At 41.4% G+C, this 22,135-nt stretch overlaps 1 protein-coding gene across 1 annotated transcript; it reads left to right on the top strand.

The window, feature by feature from the left end:
• The first annotated feature begins 1,536 nt into the window (after positions 1–1,536).
• Positions 1,537–13,652, top strand: LOC121608384 (ubiquitin-conjugating enzyme E2 H-like). The gene is made up of 7 exons (XM_041939644.1): positions 1,537–1,798; positions 7,284–7,360; positions 7,542–7,616; positions 7,745–7,784; positions 8,020–8,072; positions 9,720–9,848; positions 10,538–13,652. The coding sequence occupies exons 1-7, from the start codon at positions 1,746–1,748 to the stop codon at positions 10,660–10,662; spliced, it is 552 nt and encodes a 183-aa protein (XP_041795578.1). The 5' UTR covers positions 1,537–1,745; the 3' UTR covers positions 10,663–13,652.
• The last annotated feature ends 8,483 nt before the right edge of the window (positions 13,653–22,135 follow it).

Genomic DNA, 22,135 nt, shown 5'->3' with positions numbered 1-22,135 from the left:
GGCATGCACATTAATGCAGCACTAGTATTAATCCAAAAACATCAAATATAATAGTAAAACATTGGCAGGGACCATTTTACAACACAGTGTGTACTTTTCATACTTTAAGTACATTTTGCTGATAATGCTGACATACTTTTATTAAAGTAAAGTTGAAAGTCTGGCACTTAAAGAGTGCTGAATGCAGAACTTTTACTTGTAGTGGAGTATTTTCATGGTGCAGTATTAGTACTTTTACTTCAGCAAAGGACCTGAATACCTTTTCCACCACAGTAAATCTGCCATGTAAAATAGGCTTCACAATGTGTGTATTGTGTGTTTTGTATAAGCTAAAGACATGTAAGGCTAGCACACCTCTTCTGGAAGCCAACATTCAACAGCCTTTGAGAACATGACAATTCAGCTTTGAAAAGATTTTACCAGAAGCCTTTAAAAGAACATTTACATTCGTTTAAGTTCTGCACTCAAAAAAAGCTCTGCACAAATCTGTTGCTGTTTGCACATTCTAATTTTCACTTGCACAGTGAGTTTGTTTTGTGTGTGTTCTAAACGTCCATGAGACAGGATCTCATTTAAACATCTACACCTTTAAATCAAACATTTAGGGACAGAGACTGTAATGCAACAGGTTTTCAGTGTCTTTATATGCACAGGTTTGGAGTCAAGTGACATACAAAGGCATAAACAATGGTGACAGCATTTCAAAGCCACCAAATGAATAGAGATATTTACACTGACAGATGTAGATAACCTCTGCATTTAACAACAGATGTGTTATTGTTGTTGATCCATATGGCTGGAGGAACCCAGTTTTGAGCTACAATGTGCTGCTATGACATCTAACATGGGCATCAACAAAGTTTGGTACAGTCATCTCGTGACAAGCAAGGGTCTCATGACCTGAGGAGGTCATACTATGACTACCAAAGACCCATCTGCAGTCATGCAAGACTCTCAAGGCCTAAGTAACTTGGGAATCCTTCAGACTTGACTTTTCCGCAAATCTTAATAATGTTTTCACATGCATGCATGTTTAATTAATGTTTAATTAGACTGCGTTAGTTTTGGATGTACCCAATAAACTGCCAACTGTATTATGTTGAACTGTATGTACTGGACATGTGATTTCTTCATAAGAGGTTAAAATTTCTCTTTTACTATTTATATTTATAATTCATATCATCGTTGGACACAAGAGTTTGGAAAAAACAACTTTGGCCTGAAGTGCTCGTTCCAGCCCACCAATAAGATAATTTCAGTGTAGATGTAGGTATAATAGACAGGCACGCATGTTATCTTTAACCAACCTTTGACGAGCCTCACACATAAAAACAAGTCGGAAGTCAAATTTGTATTTAAATGTCGAATTTTGTCTTAGCAGGAGTGATCGCAGCACTTTTATTCACTGCCATAAACAGCATAGCGTATAATACAGTGTAGTTGTGTTCTTTGGCGTGTATTTCTATACCTGAGCCCCTCCTCTCCCCAGCCTGGTCGCTGGAGGTTGATGTCACTGGCAGAGAGTGTTCAGGACAGGACGCAACTAGGCAGAGCTGGCCAGGGGAGCACTGAAGATCCACAGAGAGGGGAAAAAGTAGGCGATGTTGCAACTAGGATCTTGTTTATGGACATTTCGGAAAGGCTGCTGATACAGTCCAGCGGGCTCGTAGGTATTTTCAAGCTGAAAGGTTGAGGTAGCCTCATCGCCGCAGTATTTTTAGATCACTTCTGAAAGGAATACAAAAATGTCGTCTCCAAGTCCGGGCAAGAGGCGAATGGATACCGACGTGGTGAAACTGTATCCTTTCCAGAGAATAAACAACAATCCCGAATAGCCAAATCAAATATGTTGGTTTATAATAATTGTCAGCTCTGTGATGTTGAGCAGTTACAGTCTTTATTGACGATGGCTGCTATAAGGATGTATGTTGCTAGTAGCTATGTGAGGTTCTTAGATTTGGTGAAAAGTGTACACTTCGGTGTGAATGTGTAGCCCTGTGTGAAACGTTAGATTCTGCGGTAAGCTAGCTCACTGTTAAGTTAGCAGAATGGCGAGGAAGCTAAGTACAACATTGAGTTAACGTCATTTGTGTGAACTCATTTGCCTGTTAGCCAGCGTTAGCTTGCTAATGTATTAGCAATGCTCTTCTTGTTTGTATCAGTCGAGAATTAGCAACGAGATCTGTCGCAATCTAACGTTGCTGTGAACTCTGTGTTCGCTTTGAACATTGCTAACCTTAGCTCGGAAGCGATAAGTTAGCCTGTTAGCCAATAATATGTGGTCCCAACTGACTGACAACACAATATAAAGGGTTAGCGAGGACTTCTCTACATTTTGAAAGCTCCTCTTTGGAAATACACATTTATTTTTGGGTGATTTTGTAACGTTAACGACTGGGTTGCTAGCTGTGTAGCTGTGTTGCACCAAGGGAGAACAAATAGGGTCGTTGTCGCGCAACAGACACAATATTTGATTAACGACAAACGCAAAGTCGACAGATAACTACAATAATTAACGGTAGAGAACAGAGAAACCACATTTTGACCGTCTGTGCTTTTTTAATTGTTGCCCAAATACAATGCAAATTGAACATAAACAAAATATAAATTGTAATCGTAGTGGGTAAGTCCGGCTGCCATGTTTCCTCAAATTATACTGTTAAAAATTCTGTCGCCAAAATACAAATGTATCCTTATTTAGAGAAAAAGCTAGTGGATGTGTTAACATTTTAATTATTATTTTTTCTCAATAACATGTCTCTCTTTTGTGGTGTTATGTCACACGATGTTATGTTTCATTTGTTTTCTACTGATTGGTATAGTTATGTTGTAGTAAATAATCGTCGAATTCACATTTTTGTGTTATTGCTAATAATTTGCAGTTATCAGCTGAAGTTTGCATGAAAGGATTTCCGACAGCGTGAGGTGAAATGTTTTGTTTTTGTCCTGCAGCTAGATGCTGCTCTCTGATTGGTCAGCCTGTTACCATCCGGAACATGGTAGAAGGCGGGGCTTCACACACAGCTGATCGAGGAACAACAAGCGTGCTGTACGGGGCACATGCAGGGATGGGGGCTGGGAACATCCAGTCCATGGCAGGGACAGGGCTGTTCAGTATAATACTGACGCTGAGTGGGCGAACATGTTTCCACCTTAACAGAGCTGGCGCCTGTAGGACAAACAGAAAGCTAGTGCTGAAACAAACTTGATTTATTGATTAGTTGATCTGTGGAATATTAATCTTTTGCTAATCATTTTAATAATTTGTTTAAGGTTCCATTTGTGCCTGTGTGTATATGTACACTACCAGTCAAAAGTTTGGACACACCTTCTCACTCAGTGGTTTTTCTTTATTTTTATTACTTTCTACGTTGTAGGTTCATACAGAAGACATCTAAACTACGAAGGAACATGTGGAATTATGTAGTAAACAAAAAAGGGTTATATATTAGATTCTTTGAAGTAGCCACCTTTTGCTTTGATGACAGCTTTGCACACTCTTGGCATTCTCTCAATCAGCTTCATGAGGCATTCACCTGAAATGGTTTCCAACAGTCTTAAGGGAGCTCCCAGAGGTGAGCACTTGTTGGCTGTTTTGTCTTCACTCTGTGGTCCAACTCATCCCAAACCTTCTAAATTGGGTTTAGGTCAGATGATTGTGGAGGCCAAGTCATCCGACGCAGCACTCCATCACTCTCCTTCTTGGTCAAATAGCCCTTACATAGCCTGGAGGTGTGTTTGGGGTCATTATCCTGTTGAGAAACAAATAACGGTCCAACTAAGCGCAAACCAGATGGGATGGCATGTCGCTTCAGAATGCTGTGGTGGCCATGCTGGTTGAGTGTGCCTTCAATTTTGAATAAATCCCCAACAGTGTCACCAGCAAAACACCCCTACACCATCACACCTCCTTCTCCATGGGAACCAGACACGTTGAAACCATCCGTTCAACTTTTCTGCATTTCACAAAGACATGCCGGATGGAAACAAAATCTCAAATTTGGACTTTTTTGTTGTTCTTCCTCAGTAGTGATTTCTTTGAATCACGCCGTCTCCTCTGAACGGCTGATGTTGAGCTGTTGAGCTGATGTGTCTGCTACTTGAACTCTGTGAAGCATTTATGTGGACTCTAATCTGAGGTGCTGTTAATTTACGGTTTCTGAGGCTGGTAACTCTGATGAACTTATCCTCTGCAGCAGAGGTAATTCTTGGTCCTCCTTTCCTGGGGCGGTCTTCATGAGAGCGTTTCATCATTGCGTTTGATGGTTTTTGCGGCTGCACTTGAGGATACATTCAAAGTTCTTGAAATCTTCCAGATTGACTGACCTTCATGTCTTAGTGTAATGATTGACTGTCGTTTCTCTTTACTTAGCTGAGTGGTTCTTGCCATAATATGGATTATAACAGTAGTCAGATAGGGCTGTCAACTATGTACCAACCCTACATCTGCACAACACAACTGATGGTCTCAAACACATTAAGAAGGCAAGAAATTCCACATATTAACTCTTGATGTGGCACACCTGTTAACTAAAACCCATTTCAGGTGACTGCCTCATGAAGCTGATTGACACAATGCCAAGAGTGTGCAACGCTGTCATCAAAGTTAAAGGTGGTTACTTCCAAGAATCTAAAATGTTTAACCCTTTTTTGTATAGTACATAATTCTATATGTGTTCCTTCATGAGATGAGATGAGCTGAGATATTGGCATACTGTACTGTCTGCCTCTTAAAATCAAGAAGGCCTCACATTTTTGTAAAGGAAATGAGAAGATAAACACCCCAAGGAGACTCATACGGCATCTTTTCCAGTAAGGATGCATCCAAACTACGTGACTATTTCTAGGACTCGTAAGAACCCAAACTTGATTTTGACAAGAGGTAGCCTTTACAGATTGTTGACCACAGCCTACAAAAATACAAAACTGTATTGGAAGTAGGCCTACAGTTGGACTACCACGACATTCAATGACACTGTCAAGGACGGGAACAATGATGCACCAGTACGACACGCAGAGCAACACAGTCGACAAGAAGAGTGACACATCATTACAAGAAACAAAGCGACACAGGCAAATGACACATCTGGACAACAGAGAACAACACAGACTGGATGGGACAACATGCAGAATGACCTTTAAACCCATGGGAGAACGACACATCAGGATGACATGCACTTAAGTCAAACGACCAGCAGGACAACACATCTAGTGACTAAAATTTATGTTAATATGCATATTATTTAAATTTCAAAGTTTTTAAATTGTTAGAAAGTTTAAGTTTTCAAAAAAAGATTCCTCAAAAATGTTTTTTAGACTAAAACACAATCAGTTTAAAAAGAGACAGTTTGAAAGAATACACCCAAACATGTATTTGGAAGGGCTTGATAAGATTTAATCTGTGTTGACTCATGAATTATTTGTATGAATTGGATCATTTAACACTATTATTATTCCTTAAATTTCCACATTTTGTTTATTGTACTTTTGAGGATATAAAGGCGGTGTGGACATATAACCACATCTAAAAAAAATGCGAACACAGGAAAAATGCAAAATAAGCTTAGTGTTGTTACAACTAGTGTTTTGTTTATTTGATATCATTATAAAATATGGATGAGAAATCTAAGAATACATATTGAGAGTCTCTCAGGAAAAACATTTTGGGATCCATCAGTCCTCCTTTCAGCAGATACCCGTCCTGAGTGTAGTGCCACTGTTTTAACAGGAGATGCCATACATAGCTTCATGTTGTTGCTTTAAATCAAAGATGTTAGTTTGAGCACAGTTGATTCTGGCCTGCTGTCACTGCTGCTCTCAGATTATTTTAGTGGGCTTGCAGCCGCAAACATCAGTGTACATACAGCACGTATACATTGGGCTAGACCAAATCTTTTGCCATGTGTTCTGACCGCAGGTCAGTAGATTTTGTCCTTTAAATATGTAGTTTAATGGGAAAGATGGGATTAGATTAGACACAAAATCAATGTCATGAGAACTAGACTTAACAAATGAGTTAAAAAGAGCTTGTATTAGAAGAAAGTGCTGATAAATCACTGTACACTGTGAGCTCAAAATATAGTTTTCCACTTGTGTCCCTTGTGTAGTTGGATTACTCCTGAGTGAGCATATGCTTGAGTTTCTATGGACAACCCTTGGGGAAGACATAAGAGACGGATGCACATTTTTACTGCAGAAGTCTATAACTTGTTTTATTTATAGGAGCCATTGCCTCAGATCACATTTAGAGCTACTGTGTCTTCTTGGTCTGTGGTTTGCAGGCCTTTTCTTCTGTTGAGTGACTGAGCTTTTTAAACCGTCCTCTCTGGTAGATGTTCCCAGTTCTCTTGCCTCCTGACACTTACAGTGTGTAATCACGCCATGTAGCACTGTTGTTTGTGCTCAGCAGCGTGGCTAAATTAGCGTCCTTACGCTACCTTGGTTGGATCGCTGGGCTAGAGATGACGGGAGGATTTATGACGGGATGATGAAACCGGGCGTGACAGTTGCTTGTGAGGGTTTTGTGTGTTTTTTTTTCCCTCTCCATCTGTCATTACATCAGACTCGCACAGTCGTTGATTGAATATGCTCGGCCATTCTGCTGTCACCACACTCTGTGATTAGGACACATCCTCCCCACCCAAGTCACCTTCCATCTGCTAAAGCTGAAAATACCTGCAAAACAAATGAAAGCTCCCATCAGTCAGTTAACAAGCTGGAGATTTCTGCTGGAAGACACTGAGCCTCTGTGTGTTTCATAGACCCTTCACTGTTGTCCATGCTGTCAGTATCGTTTTCTTGTTGGAGTGTGTTTATAGGGAATAATAATCTGTGATGAAAAAGCACTTTCTTGATGTTTGCTTTCAGTTGGACGGTTGAAGTTTGTCTCCTCCTGTACCAGTTGTGATCATCAATATCCTCTGAAGTCGAGTTGTTGATTGTTAACTTTTGTACTGAGAGACTGACGGCTGTCTTCATGCTTGATAAGTTGTTATCCTGTGCTGACTGTGAGGTTGTTTTGTTGTTAAGGAGTTGTCTGTTGAGTTTGTCTGACACAGCATTGTTGATCTCTGCCATGGCTCATGTTATTGATCCTGACCTCTGCCCAGACGAGTTCACACAGAGAGCTAGAGCAAGAGAGAGAAAGAGGCAGTATGACCAACCTGAAATTTCCACACAGCAGTGTTATTTTTGTTGAACCTGTGTTTGATATTGTTTGAAGCCTCTGTAGCTCTCCTGCTGCCAGTGTTTCTGCTGTTGCCTTTTCCTTAACCAGCCGTCAGCATTGAGAGCAAGCACGAGGTCACCATCCTCAGTGGACTCAATGAATTTGTGGTCAAGTTCCACGGACCCCCTGGAAGTAAGAACCTCCTAAAACTGACTGATTTTCACATTTATTCTCCCTCTCATTGACCAGCATTTCATCAGTGTACTGTGAAATTAATCAGCATTGAGTTCTTGTGAGTTAAAAGTATTGTTTTGTGTGACACTGTTTTACTTTGGGAAAGTGTGTCAGTCAATTTGTCCGTCTTGATTTGCAGCGGCGTATGAAGGAGGTGTGTGGAAGGTGCGAGTGGACCTACCAGATAAATACCCCTTCAAATCACCATCAATAGGTATAAAATATATCTTCAAGTGTTGTGGTGAAGCCTTGAAATCTCCCTATTAGATCCTACTCTACAATGATTAAAACCTGCTTCTTCTTCTTCTTCTTCTTCTGTTTCTTCTTCTTCTTCTCTAACAGGATTCATGAACAAAATCTTCCATCCCAACATTGATGAAGCGTAAGTAGGCTTACAGCACTTTATCACTGTGCAGTGGCCAATTCTTATTCCACCTGTCAAAATGGCAAAGAGTGAATGGATTTTAATGGAAGTAAAATATATATTTGCATAGAAATAATTTCATAGATATAAAAGCACATCCTCATGTCTGATTTTCACTCACTCTGCACCCTGCTTTGCTTTGAGCCTCTGCTAGGCTGTTGTGTTGGTCCTCACAGGTTTTTGTCTGTTTCAGGTCAGGAACGGTGTGCTTAGATGTCATTAACCAGACGTGGACGGCTCTCTACGGTAGGCCACAGCTCTCATTATGTGACAGCTTAATAGAGTCTTACCGGTCACTAGGTTAAACTGATTGATGGTAATAAAAAGTAGTAAACAAATGAACAAAGCGAGCAGCTTATGCATCTACAGTGCAGCTTCAGGCAGTGCATCTCGGTTTAATCAGCTTACACTTCAGTGATAACTGCTGCTTGTATTGAGGTCATGCATTGAGCACTGACAGATAAGAAGGTCCTGAGGCTGAGAGATTGTGGCGAACTCACTCACCTGGAGGCGATCTCTCTCAATTTCTATTTGTTGTTCAAGTTAGTGTCACAAGGAGCATAAAACTCTTCCAAACTTCTGTCATCACTAGGACTCATAGTCAGGATTATTCTGATCAGTCTTGAGATCACAATAATTTAACATGATTAATCATTGACTTGACTTCATGCATTTATTGAACTATTGAGGAAATGTGTGTGCTGTATTAAAGCACAAGACAAAAGGAGAGCGTCACTGCGATATTTGTTTATCTCAATTATCTTATTTTCATAATGGTTGGAAGCCAAAATCCTAATTGAAAGTCAAATTTGATGAATCTAAAGGGTGCATGTGTTTTAACATTTAAAACCACCTGTGTTTTAAAGAAAGAGAGAGATAGAGAGTCTGAGATTGTATCACAGTTGGGAGAAAACTAAGTTTATTTGTTCTTCAGCCTGCTTTTGATCCACAGCTTTGTTTGTTTTTCGACATCTGTTGTTTACGTGACAACACCCTGATAAGTATTTGTGTATTTTTTACACAGGCGGTGTGACACCGGCGTGATGAGCAGTTAGCACAGATGACAATATTTAGCTATGATGACTAATAATTGAACAAATGGAAGAATGTAGTCAGTTACCTTTTTTTAAACCTTGATTGAAGTAGCTTTTGGATTTTGGTAAAGTGTTACTGAAACCTTAACATCATAGTACTGAATATGGTAAATTTCAACATGTACAACCCTGATACCAAAAAAGTTGGGACGCTGTATAAAAACCTTAAAAAAACAACAGTATCTGATAATTTGATTCTGAATTTGATGCAGCAACACGTTTCAAACAAGTTGGGACAGGAGCAACAAAAGATTGGGAAAATTGTGCGCTCCAAAAACACCTGTTTGAAACATTCCACAGGTAAACAGGTTGAATGGTAACAGGTGATGGTATCATGATTTGGTATCCTGGAAAGGCTCAGTCGTTCACAAGTGAGGATGGAGTGAGGTTCACCACTTTGTGAACACATGATTGGATAAAGGATGTTACTACATGGCCTCAGCAACACTTTGTAAAACTGTTGTCACTAAACACAGTTCATTGCAAATGATTCCATTCTGATTTATGTTTTGCTCAGCATCTCAGTTTTTTTCTTACACAGCAAGGTTACTATAGAGCAGTTACTTCTCTGTCTTTACTCAGGCTTTAAAGTGCTGAGGTTGATTATGCCTGACTACAAAACCATGCGACGAATTAGCCATGCAGCTGTTTGAAGGGAGTGTTTCATTACAACAGAGACCTCCTGTGGATCATGTTTTAGCTACACATGATGGAATCACTCAGTGTTGAAGTAATGAGGGCTCATCCAGCTTGCTGATATTCCTCTGTCCTGAATAATCTTTCTCTCCACATCCACTAGACCTCACCAACATCTTTGAGTCGTTCCTCCCTCAGCTGCTCGCCTACCCCAACCCCATCGATCCTCTGAACGGGGATGCAGCTGCCATGTACCTGCACCGACCGGAGGATTATAAACACAAGATAAAAGGTAGTGCACCAGCATCTTTGCATGAAAATCTAAAATGATGAATAAGATGTGGAGATAAGAACAAAAATATGTATTTGAGGAAATTAAAATTTGGGTCTTGTGCAGTCCCAGAATGCAGTTGTGATTTTGCAAGGAGCTACTGTGGCTATTCTAGATAAAAGAATTCAACACACATTGTCAAAGTCCAAATCTAATCATAAGCCATGTGCATGTTCATATTTGCAATCAAGATACAGTCTGTGTTTTCTAGTAGTTGAGATCAGGACTTTCTGTCAGCTGTTGCCATGACGAGCCAAACATGGAACAAACAACGTTACAATTAACAGCGCACAAGAAGCTGACTCCTTTTTAATTAGTAGATATCACTTAATGAGGCCCAGACTTTGTGAAAACCACAGTTGACAAAACGAAATCAACTCCAAGTTCACATACTTTCTTTTTATATCGCACGTTCTTCATCAGCAGATTTGCCCTGTAGTCATGGAAATGTAGATGACCTTCAGTATCTCTAAGACTTCTCAATGAAATGTCCTGAAATATTTCCATGACGTGTGATTTGAAAGCTCTGAACTGGTGACTTACCTGAAATTATCTGTGCTAGAAGCACTGAAGCTGCTGTGCTGCTGCTAAGTTGCCACGGACGTCGCATGGACTCTTCACCTTTCTCCCTCCTTGTGTGTCTTTTCCAGAGTACATCCAAAGGTATGCCACAGAGGAGGCTCTAAAGGAGCAGGAGGAGGGGGGAGGCGACTCTTCTTCCGAGAGCTCCATGTCAGACTTTTCGGAGGACGAGGCTCAGGACATGGAGTTGTAGTGAAGGGAGGAGATCTCGTCCCTTTCACCTCACAACAGACTGTCGTTTCCTAAAGAGCAGAAACTCAGTACTATATTCATATTTAAACAAGACAATTTTTTTACAGCGACACAAGGATTTTTATTGCTACACAAGGATTTGCAGTATGATATTGCAGAATATTAACCCCGATTTAGGAATTCATGACCACCTGCTGTTCCCATCCTCTTCGCCCCAGAGAGCCTGTTCAGATCAGAAAGGAGTGCATCATTCATTTCCATGATCTCCAGTGGCTTCAGTCGAGGCTTTCACACTGCTGTGAGCAGTGAGACCGGCAGGAGGCGGGGGGGACTGTCATCCAAACAAAACTGTTTACAGTTTCCCATTTGGTCCCACAAGCCACACCTCATCACCTCTTCAGTTCTAACACAGCTTAACTTTTTTTTTTCTTGTCTTTATTTGACATTTTACTGCATCATCAGGCATCTTTGCCTCGCCGACAGAGGACTGCAGGATGACAATCCAACATTTCAGAGCGGGCTCAGCTTCAAATGAGCATGGAGTCACATTTTTTTGTTGAAGTTTTTGACACCGCTGCCCCCCTCTCCCCACAGAGGAGTCGCCATTACAATCTGAGGAGCTGAAGGCCAGAGAGCGGTTGTGTGTTCATCGTGTACAGACAGTACAGGTGTGGCTGCAGAAGGCCTCTGTGACAGGACTGCCCTCTGTGCAAACCTGCTGACACATCACACACACCATCAAACCAATGCATCAACCGTGTGTGTGTATGCGTGTAGGTGTGTACGCGTGTAGGTGTGTGTGTGTGTACGTGTGTATACATGTGTACATGCATGCCTGTGTGTGTGTAAGTGCGCGCATGAATGTAACCCAGGGAGAATCATGGCGTATAGCCAACCTGTGTTATCCTGACCCCTGATGCTCAGCAGAAATCAGGAGAGAAGGTTCATGGTCCTGATCCTTCTCTTCTTCAACACCCATCTCCTCCTCCTCCTCCTCTCCGTTTTAGGAAAGTGTTTGTCATTCTGAGTATCTTTGTATATTGTGGCATGACACAGAAGTGAAGTTGTGTAGGGCTTTGTGGGGCTGTAACGCTGTAGGCATGGGGAGGACACCTGTGTGCAGGTGGGGTTTGATGGGGTTTATCCAGGTCCTTGTTGAATTATTGAACTTCTTAACTTTGCCTATTGCTTGTGTTGAACTATAATAGGTGTTTGACTTGCGTAGGGATAGTTAGTTTTTTCGCGGGTGGTGAATCCTATCATAATGTATGGTTACTTATATAACACACTGGTTTAAAGACTAATTGTCCTGTGAAGATGAGGAGAGTTAATAAATCTTTGTCTGTGGGATGACTCTTTGTTGAATCAAATCCTCCAAAGACATGCTGCCCCCCTGCACCCCCTTCTTATATGCAAATGTGTCCATAAAAGATCATTTGCGTTGTCAGACAGAAGTGCTCTTTGTTTCAGACATTCAACATGGTCTCATGTACTTTTTCATGATGTTGATGGCCTGTTGTTTTCCAAAATGGTGGGACCAAAATGTAATATCTACAAGTTCAGTTACATGATATTCTCCCCCCAGAAAAGACAAGTTTACACTGAGGTTAAATGACAAGATAAATGGATGATATTCCTCAAAGTGTTGAACTCTTGAGTAGAGATGCACGATATATATCGGGCCGATGAATTATTAGTATTATTCCAATGATGAAATTACTGTTGATAAAGAAGCCAAATTGTTTCCATTGACTTAACAGGTGCATTGTCCACACACACTGATACAGTAGGTGGTGGTATGCACCTTTATAGCTTGTTTGCCGTTCTGCAGTAAACAGAGGAGGAGGAGAAGAAGAACAAGAACAAGTGAAGAAGAACCACTCGTGATTGGACCCAGGCAGTGTAGACCGTATGTTGTGATGTCAGGATTGGTTTGGTGAGGTCACAACTTTGGAATATTAAATCATTCATCTTTGCTCACTACATCTTAGCCTTCCATACCCTTAGGTGTGCGTAAACTACAGGTCATGAACTTCCTTTTAAAATACAAAAATTAAAAATCATCAATTATCTTATCGGTATTCACCTGAAAAAATCCATATCGTGCATCCCTACTCTGGGGTGGCTGTCACAGATGAGTTCAGACTTACATTCAGGCACAGGTTCCTTCCATTTCGTCTTCTTTTTCAGATCAAAGCTTAAAGGCTCTGGTCCAGGTTTACCCATGGAATGATTCGTGTTCTTGTTGGCGCCTGTGCGGTGGAGGTGTTGCAAGAGCAGTGACAGTTTATTGTTAAATTTCATGACGGTACGCTGGTCTGTGTTACAGCGCGGGCATGAAGCCTGATACATGTTTGTAACATGCACCCGTATTGCAGATCTCTTTGTATTGTGTGTTATTTCTGGAGAGGAAACAAAAATTACAGTCTGACTTTATCACCATCAAAATTGTCTGTCTCCTTGCTCGGAGCAAAAAAAAAAAGGATTATAATCAAAACTGAAATTAATAATCCCTTTATCGTTTTTAAAATGACATCAGGATCTTTTCTATGGTGTCTTGAGAGAGGGTTTGCCGTTGTTTAAAGATTAACATAGGCTGGTAAAACTAGCATGTCACAGTTTTCTTTTTTAATGGCATAAAAAAGGTATTTGTTAAGTAACCTAGTTTAAATGGCTCTAATTAGCCTCGGTAACCAAATATATGTTGGTGTAGGTCTTAGGACTACATGATATCACGGTCAGTTGTCATTTGCAACAAAAAACAAACCACTGTCCAGCCTTGTTGTTTGTCATTGTCTGGATTCATCAGTGTATTCTGTATTTTTTTATTAGTGAGACATATTTGATGCCTATAATTTGTTTGAATGTCTTTATTTTTGTCTTTTAAGCCCTATGTCCAGGATACAAGTCCAGATATCTTTGATTTTTAAAAAGCAAAAAATAAATAAATGTGCTTCCCTTGTAACTTGGAGAAAGAAATAAACAACAAAAAAATGATTGATTTATGTCAGTATTTTGCTTGCTTGTGTGACACGGTGCTAGATCGCCACAGGTGTGGAGGTAAGAAACGACTCTGTGCCTTTGCCATTTATATAAAGATTTCCATTTCATTCAAATTGACTGTTTTGCTGAACCTTTTTTTTTAATTTGTGGGTTAAATTCACACTGAGTATTAGCGTGCTTCTCTCCTCTGTCCACTAGATGGCAGTCCTGTCTGCCATACAGACTAGAGATCTATCAACTCCACTAATGAACTTTGACAAAATTTAGATTTACCTTAATGTATAGTTTCTTGTTTGTGTGAATTTATTTGAAGACCTCCAGCTTTATCCTTTAAACATATAGAAAAAAACACCCTCTTCTATGATATTGTCAATATGTTTTAAATGACCCATATTTGTCAGAAGTGATATTACTCATATGTTAATGTCGTCATGTTTTGTTGCTTTCTTCAATAGTCATCATTGTTTATGCCTTCTTGGATATGGATAGAGATATGGAGTGTTGTGTGTCTGTGGACAGGCCTTTCAACAGGTCACATTAGTGATGCATGCATAAATAATGAAATTAATGACAGCTGAATTGCATTCAGCTGCTTCAGTTTCAGGGTCCTGGTGTTGCCTCACTGTCACACTGCTATAACTCAGCTGTGACACTTGAATAGAGCAGAGCCATAGTCTGTTTGATTACTTTCTTACAAGGAAAAGCACAGTATCAAAGTGAGAATGTGTGCTCTGAAAAAGGCCTGTTGGCGAGAGCTGAGTACATAGGAGTCCAAAAGAGAAAATGAATGAAAAGTTATTATTTTTGTTTGTTATTGTACGATTTACTGTCGTAATTTCACATTTCTGACGTTTTATCTCATGATTTAGACATACTGTCTCATAATTGTGAATTAACCATAAGCATAATTGGCCCATTAGTTGCTTGCTTTGCACATTATTATTTTTTTTTACAAAAATGGCCTAAGCGACGTTTTCATGCAGACTGGGAGCTAGTGTGGTGATCTCAACGCTAGTCTCTCATTGTATTAAATTTCAGATGGGTCACCTTAAACTGGTGAATAAAGGAGTGAATGAAGGCATGTGGAGATGCTGGAGCATGACGCTCCTCATCAGACACACACTACCTCATAACGATCTTATGAAATATTCATTGTTGCGCGGCCATGCAGCCTCTCTCTGAACACATTCAGGTTTCTTGTTTCAGCATCAGTTTAATTTGCCTGGAGGGTAACAACACACTCGCAGATTAGGCTTTCCACCATTGTGATGATTTTCTCCAGAAACTCATTATTTATAGGGCAGAGAAGTGGTTAGACTGTAACAGTTGTGATAAGCCAGTTAAAAATAGATTAGCAGCTCCTGTTTGGTATTCACACATATGTTTATTTCTGTTCGGAGCAGACTAGACGATGAAATTCAGAAAAGTGTCCAAAAATGGACTCTGAAGAATGATTTGAACTGTGAACATCGTGTTATTAAAGCAGCGATTGGAGAAGTGAAGTGAAGATATTTCTAATGTGACAGGGGAAGTTACATATATCTGGAGGCTGGAGCTACTTTTCAAGAAGATCAGCACCTGCATAGTCAGGAAAAGCGAGTATTTTGATAAGTAGTAAAGCAGAGATGGGCGGATAGTGAAGTTATTTGAGAGTAAGGCGAGCGGCGGCTGCAGCGCGGTGCGGAGGCGATGAGAGGCTGCTGGCCGGCTGCGCCTCCTTCATAATGTATGGAGAGGACAAAGGCTGCACGGCTGGATTTCAGCGTCAACTTTGAAAGAGCCGTAACCCAAACCTGTCCTGTCCCACTCTGACGGGCTCACGTCAGCTGAAAGGATGATGCCTCTTTTTCCACCTGCAATCTGTCTAATAATCGCCGACAGCAGGTAAACGAGCCCTGGACGGACCTCTGGGTGCCCGTATATAACGAGGGGCAGAGGAGGCCTGAGCTCGGAGGAACTTGGGGGTCCCGTGCAGGGATGAGACGGAGCGGAGCTTCAGGCCTGCCTGCAGCAGGGTGCCACACCCGGTGGATGCTGGTAGGTGTGCTGTCTGGAGGTAAACATCAGGCTTTAGTTATGTTGCATGCAAAGAACTGAGTGAATGTGACAGGTGACTAGAAATAGAGCCAACAAGTTTTTTTTAGTTTTTTTTTTTTTTTTTTTATGCGTCTAAATCTTAACGATATTAAGTTTAAAGCAGCTTACATCATTGTGAGTGGCATGAATCTGTTTTGTTTCAGGCTCGCACGGCTAGTGTTGTGTTAGGTAAACTTTATTTTTGTCTGACCATTATCCCGATTTTGTCTAAAGTATGCCAAACTAATTTTGGCAGCATGAAATTAGCAGCCAACCGGTTGTCCAGACTCCCTCATCGTTGCCACTGCAGTGCGCGTCCTGTGCGTAAAAGGCGCAGAGGAAATGTGCTGTAGGCCCGCGTATAGAAGCAGCAGAAGGAGGAGGAGGAGGGCGGCGTGGATTACTATACTGCCAGTGGCTTAAGATGCTTACCAACTAATTACCTGTCCACTGAAATCCCCCGCCATGCAGCCCAAACAGGCGAGGAGCTGTGAGGGACGGAGAGATGGAGAGTAAACTGGCACAGTGCGGACCAGCGGAAGAAATGCCAAAATAAAAGTCCGTTTTCCTCTACTAGCCCACTTCATCCAGCTGAAGACCACAACTAGGCTATTTTCTCGTCTTTGATATGATTAAAACCCGCCTGGTTGTGAGGATATTCTATCGCTGGATGCTTTTGGAGGTTCGTCAAATAAGTTTCTTCTTGTCTTATCTGTATAACTAAAGTGTTGTGTGCATTGAGGATATTGGATCACTTATAAGGTAAGAACCAGCCCAACGCTGGGTATCTAAATAAAATCCACAGGCCTCCGTTATATGTGTGGCAAGATCCTGCGTAACTCCCAAAATGACAATCAGGCAGACTTTTATTCTAATATGTTATCATAACGAATATGTGTTTAAAGTTGGTGTTTATGAGCTCTAGCCAGACGGATGACCATCACAAAGCAAACAAATTTAAAAAATAATAGTTGCTGTTTGAAAATGATAAGTTAATACTTTTGACTTCTGCTTTTATAATGTAAATATTTGAAGAGTGCACCCCTCAGAGGAAGAGGTGATCACACAAGGTGCGGTGGATTTACCTCCACTGCAGCTTGGTTCTAATAGGAAACGACTTCATTGAAAGAGGTGAGTAATAATGTTCTGCTGCTGAACTATCAGTGAAGTGCCATGCACACTTTCTTACCCACCTCATCACAGGCAATGTGACTGTCACTCATAGCCTGGAAGACATGAAGAGCAGCGACAAACATGCAAGTGAACGCAGCAACTTCAGGAGATTTCTGTTTACTCTCTCTCTCTGTCTCTCTCTCTCAAGCTTTTTACTCTATTGATCTCTCCCGGAAACGGGAAGATGAGCCCTGCTTTGGGACCCATTTGGAGCATCTCAAAAATCACTTAGCGCATCATTCCCTACAGCCAGAATCAATCTGAGCAGCAGACCTACTCCTTCACCAGCATCAGGAGGGAATCACATGGAGGCCAGAAACTGCCCTGAAATACTAAAGCCAACGATAATCACATGATAATTTCAAGAGGTTATAAATACATGCTAATTTCTGGGAATATTTTCTCAAAGAAACTGGTTGAGGAGTAAGTGCTACAGGCCTGTGTGTGTCCCCGGGGCAGATGGTGTTGCTGGATTTACTTTACAAATAGACATGATGGAAGGACACAACTGACTCTGATACAATCTGCTGATTTCCACTCTGCACAGGACTGTAAAGACAAGACTCCCCAACCTTTCAACAGGTCTGAAGAGGTTTTACATAAACATGGAACGTTAGCATGAGGCTGAAGACAGGCTGACAGGCTTCACAGATGGTCAAACTTTATATCTGTTATTGCTTTGTTAGCATTAACGCAGGGCTACACTCATATCTCCTCCTGTTCTGTGTATGGCACTGGTAGAATTCACTGTCACAGCACACTATCAGTGAATTACCATAGGGCCATAAACAGAGTAGAGACAGAACCACACTGCCTGTGTCCTTATCTGCTTTGGCTTTAAAGGTGAAACCAGCAGACAGTGGAACTTACCAGCCTCTTTGCCTGTTTTGGCACTAGCACATTTTTGCTTTGTGTCTCGTAGTTTGAGCAATCATGTGTAGTGCCAATATAGGACAAGAGAGACACTCAGCTGTTCATACACATCCTGGCATCTCCGGTGTTTTTCTATTCCGTGTGTGTGAGAGAAACATACTAGTAGAGAGAGGAGAGGGAGGGATGGGGAGGATGAGCTATGGATCTGATCGATTGCGCCGTCCCTCTCAGATATCACTGGTTACCATGGAGGCCTGTACCCTATCTCTGAGATGCTGCCCTGTGAAACCTGAACCCTACTCGTCACACAGATCTGGTGGCCACGACTCTCCCACAGTGTTTGGCAATGGTAGAACTCACTCTGGTGGGCTGGAAGGATCCGGTGGTTCTAGACTTGCCAACAACTGACTGAGAGCTTTAACCTGCCCTCCACCATCCCAGGGCTCACCACAGGAAGACGATTTTTTTATGTAGTACGAACGTGTGTCAGACAGGCCATTTTATTCACCAGACAGACCAGTAAGCAGAATTAAATGTTGGCATTGTACGTTTCTGCAAACCATGGATATGTCAAATTTGCACGTTTCACGCGCATCATATCAACATTTCAACAATAGGTATCAAAGTGCAGATCACTAGTACATGTATTTGAGATGAATCTCTCATCAGGAAATGGTGGTGGCGAGATGACTGCCTTGCAGCGGCCCACAGTTTGAGCTGTGTTTGTGGTGACAAAACCAGGTATTGTAAGGCAAAAAATGATCTTTTCCTAACCTAAACCTAACCACAGAGTTGTCACCACATAAAACCGATAACTGAAATGTAAAGAAACATGGTGTTAGCCTATCTGTGGTTTGCAGAAACGTACAATGCCTACATTTATTCTGGGGTGGTTGCCAGGTGTGTGAGTGGCTGCAGGCGGTGCAGTGAGGGGTTCAAAGTGACCATCCCCCCCTGAACGTTCTTGCAGTCTCAGAACACCATAGAAACTCTGCTAAGACACAAGATGTGTAGAAGAAGCCACACACAGAAAGTCCAGTAAGTCTGCAGGTTAGGAAAACATCCCCAGAGATTAGAAATTATCTTTGTCCTGCCTGTCTCCCCCCTCAGATGTACGTTGTCCCATCCGGGTCATCTTGTCTAAGAAGATCTCACTGAAGGTATGAGCCATAGCAGACTTTTGACCACTCGGCCGCGACCCATAAATCCATACACAGGCCATTAAGCACCGGGCTGACTATCATCTGCCCCGATCAATACATCAATAGCGTTCATGTGTTCTGCTGTGAAACCTGCAGCTGAAGGCCTGCAGTTGTACACCCTCAGTGTTGGTGTTAGCAGCAGCCAGCTCAGCTTATGGTGCAACCTGATCCTGCTCAGTCATGAAAGGTCTGAGTCAAGGCGCTGCAGAGGTTCGTCATAAGTGATGTTAATGCTGCGTCAAACCATTAAACCCCACAGACGCTCTGGAAAATGCATCATGATATTTCCTGCTGTTTGTGTTGCAGTAGCATTTATCAAACCTACTGTACTTTACAGCGCTTTAGGTTACATTCTCAGTGGTGTTTCAGACAATTTGTGGGTTTTTAACAACCTGAGGAGGAGTTAATATTCAAAAATTACACATTATCAACACATGCTGAGTTTTAAGCCTGATTCTGAAAATGTATGGAGTTAAAATTCTTACATTTTGAACCAAAACTCTTAAATTTTAACTGTTTTAGGCCTAAGACATATCAAAATAAAGGGATTTTATATTCCCTTGCATAGTTAGATTCCTGGCATTGTGAGGAAGGCTCTGAAACTGAATCATGTAGGGATGTAAAATGTGTAGAAAATATATTTTGAGAGTTGAATTAATATAAAACAGGACAGAAAAAGACCTCAGTACCTCTAAAATCTTGGCTGCGGCCCTGAAAATTCAAGTCAAGAAGTGAAGGTTTCCAAAGTTGCTAATTATTCCTGGCAGAATTACAGTAAAATATAAAAAAAAAAGGACAAAAGGAGGAATAATAGATGCAGAAATACACAAGAGGACAATCTGTGTCCATTGTTTAGTATATTACCATACACCAGATGCAATTCTCATGAAGTCCAGACTTAAATAAAGACAAAACAAACCCATGGAGGCACGGTGTCTGTGTTTGTTTGGTGGGACTGAGCAGAGCGATCAGCAGCTGATATGTGTTCATCGTGTTTCAGTATGAACGTTGTGAGAGTCCATTATGGCCGACTGCAGAGGATGTGAGGTTAAGTGGTGCCAGCCGACGCAGAGAGAGGAAGGAGGGAGGCCAACATGCTGACAGCTGGTACAAGTGATTAGACTGTGTAGTGATGCAAGGCAGGCATCAAAGCTCTTTAGGGAGAATCCCTAACAGGGAGGAGGCAAGGGCGCACACACCCACACACACACGCACACACACAGACACACACACCGAATCCTGAACTTCCTGATTGCTAAAACTGCCTTTACACTGAGCCCACAGGTCCGAAAAACGTATAGGCTGCACAGGCCATCTGTCATTCTCAGATGCATCAGCGGCCGATGGATTATCAGCATGTCACACACACACACACACACACACACACACACACACACACACACACACACACACACACTGAGTCACTTTTGGGGATGAGAAATAGACTTACCCTAACCATAACCACAACTACTACCTGCCTACCCCTAACACTGATCGTAACCCAAGACTTCATCCTAAAATTCAATGATTTACAATATGGGGACTTGCGTTTTGTCTTCTTAAGGAAGGCGAGTCCCCTCAATGTGACTGTGTAAACAGATATATATCCACACAATGCAAGCAATACACACACACACACACACACACACACACACACACACACACAACCCCCCCCCTCTGATCACCACTGGTAATACAGCAGAATGAGTGGTGTCATTAGATTAGATTGGGTGTGGAAGTCAATGGATCTCCTCATTAATCTCTTACACTAATGGCTGTTTAATTGCTATTGTCTCAACTGTTTCATAGAACTGTATATCACTGTGCTACTTCTCATTTACATAAAGCTGTTTTACACTAATCTCAGCATGGTTAGTCTGAATTTATTGAGCCTTTAGAAGATTACCTCCGAATACGGAGAACACTCGAAACACTGCTGCCTTCTCTGGCCAAAATCAGGTGCAAACACTGATGATTTATTGGTGGACTGATTGATTTATTGTCACAGCATAAGAGACAGGGAATGAGACGTTTGACGTAAATTAGTAAAATAATGTGTTTCATTTATCAGAAGGAGGATGGAGGAGGATTAAGAGAGACACTGGCTACGCTACAGTGTTGCTCTCCTGCAGCATTAGTGACTCACATTTAGTCTGCTGCCCCAACGTAAGACTGTGTACAGTTCAGTAAGGATCTTCTGCCAGGCCATGCCATTGTACATGGCACACACACACACCCACACACCCACACACACACACCCACACACACACACACACACACACAGGGAGACTCTGGATTAGAGTAATCCAGGGACAGAGGTATTTTTAGGACTTCATGATCAGAGACAGACAGGATGCAACAATTGTGGAAAAGAGATAATGATTGTCATGTGACCAGCTGGATCTTCTTGGAACAGAGTTAATTACATAGCATCTAGCGGGAACCAAAACTGATTCCGACAGCTAATTCAGCAACTAAAGATACTGTACAGCTACTGTGAGTCGCAGAGGATTTTTGTGAACTGATATGAAAATAAAATAAAAAGAAATCCATGTTTTTTTGTTCTGCAAATTAATGACTGAATCACAAATATACTGCAAGTACTAAAAATGTGGGATTTAGCATATAAATCGCCTTACTTTGTAGACAGCAATTGTTTTTAATTGTGGTTCAGTAAAAGAAAAATATTAAACATTATACGTTTCTACATTTAAATATAACAAATATGAGATTATGAGGAAACTGTGGTTGCTGTAATAACGGTAAATGAAAGCAAATAGAAATGCTGTATAACCCTCTGTGTGGTTAATGCACCACACATAAAATCATTTTCAGTTTCCTAAATACACTAGATGGCTGATACCTTCCGGTAGATAATGTATTTGCATCTGCAAGGAGCTCTGTGCTGTACTGAGAGGAATAACACCGCCATAGTTACTTTTATCTTACAAACTAATTATTAAACACTGTCAGGAAGCGGACAAATATCAGATATCCAGACTTTCGACAGAAGATGGCGACCTCCCCCTCGATTAAATGAGATTAACGTTACTGATGACCATGAAAGCGTTTACCAACACGCGCTACTATCACTTCGCCGCACAGTCACAGTAAATCCCCCAAAATGAGAATAAATAAGACGGATTA

Source organism: Chelmon rostratus, chromosome 6 (genome assembly GCF_017976325.1).
Source record: "Chelmon rostratus isolate fCheRos1 chromosome 6, fCheRos1.pri, whole genome shotgun sequence".
NCBI lineage: Eukaryota > Metazoa > Chordata > Actinopteri > Chaetodontiformes > Chaetodontidae > Chelmon > Chelmon rostratus.
This window is presented reverse-complemented; position numbering and strand designations above follow the sequence as displayed.

What these genes read in the sequence shown, in the direction of transcription:
- LOC121608384 (XM_041939644.1), top strand. Translation starts at nt 1,746, where the DNA reads ATGTCGTCTCCAAGTCCGGGCAAGAGGCGAATGGATACCGACGTGGTG. An exon ending in CTTCAAATCACCATCAATAG is followed by an intron (nt 7,617 to 7,744) that starts GTATAAAATATA and finishes CTTCTCTAACAG; the next exon opens with GATTCATGAACAAAATCTTC. An exon ending in CATCCCAACATTGATGAAGC is followed by an intron (nt 7,785 to 8,019) that starts GTAAGTAGGCTT and finishes TGTCTGTTTCAG; the next exon opens with GTCAGGAACGGTGTGCTTAG.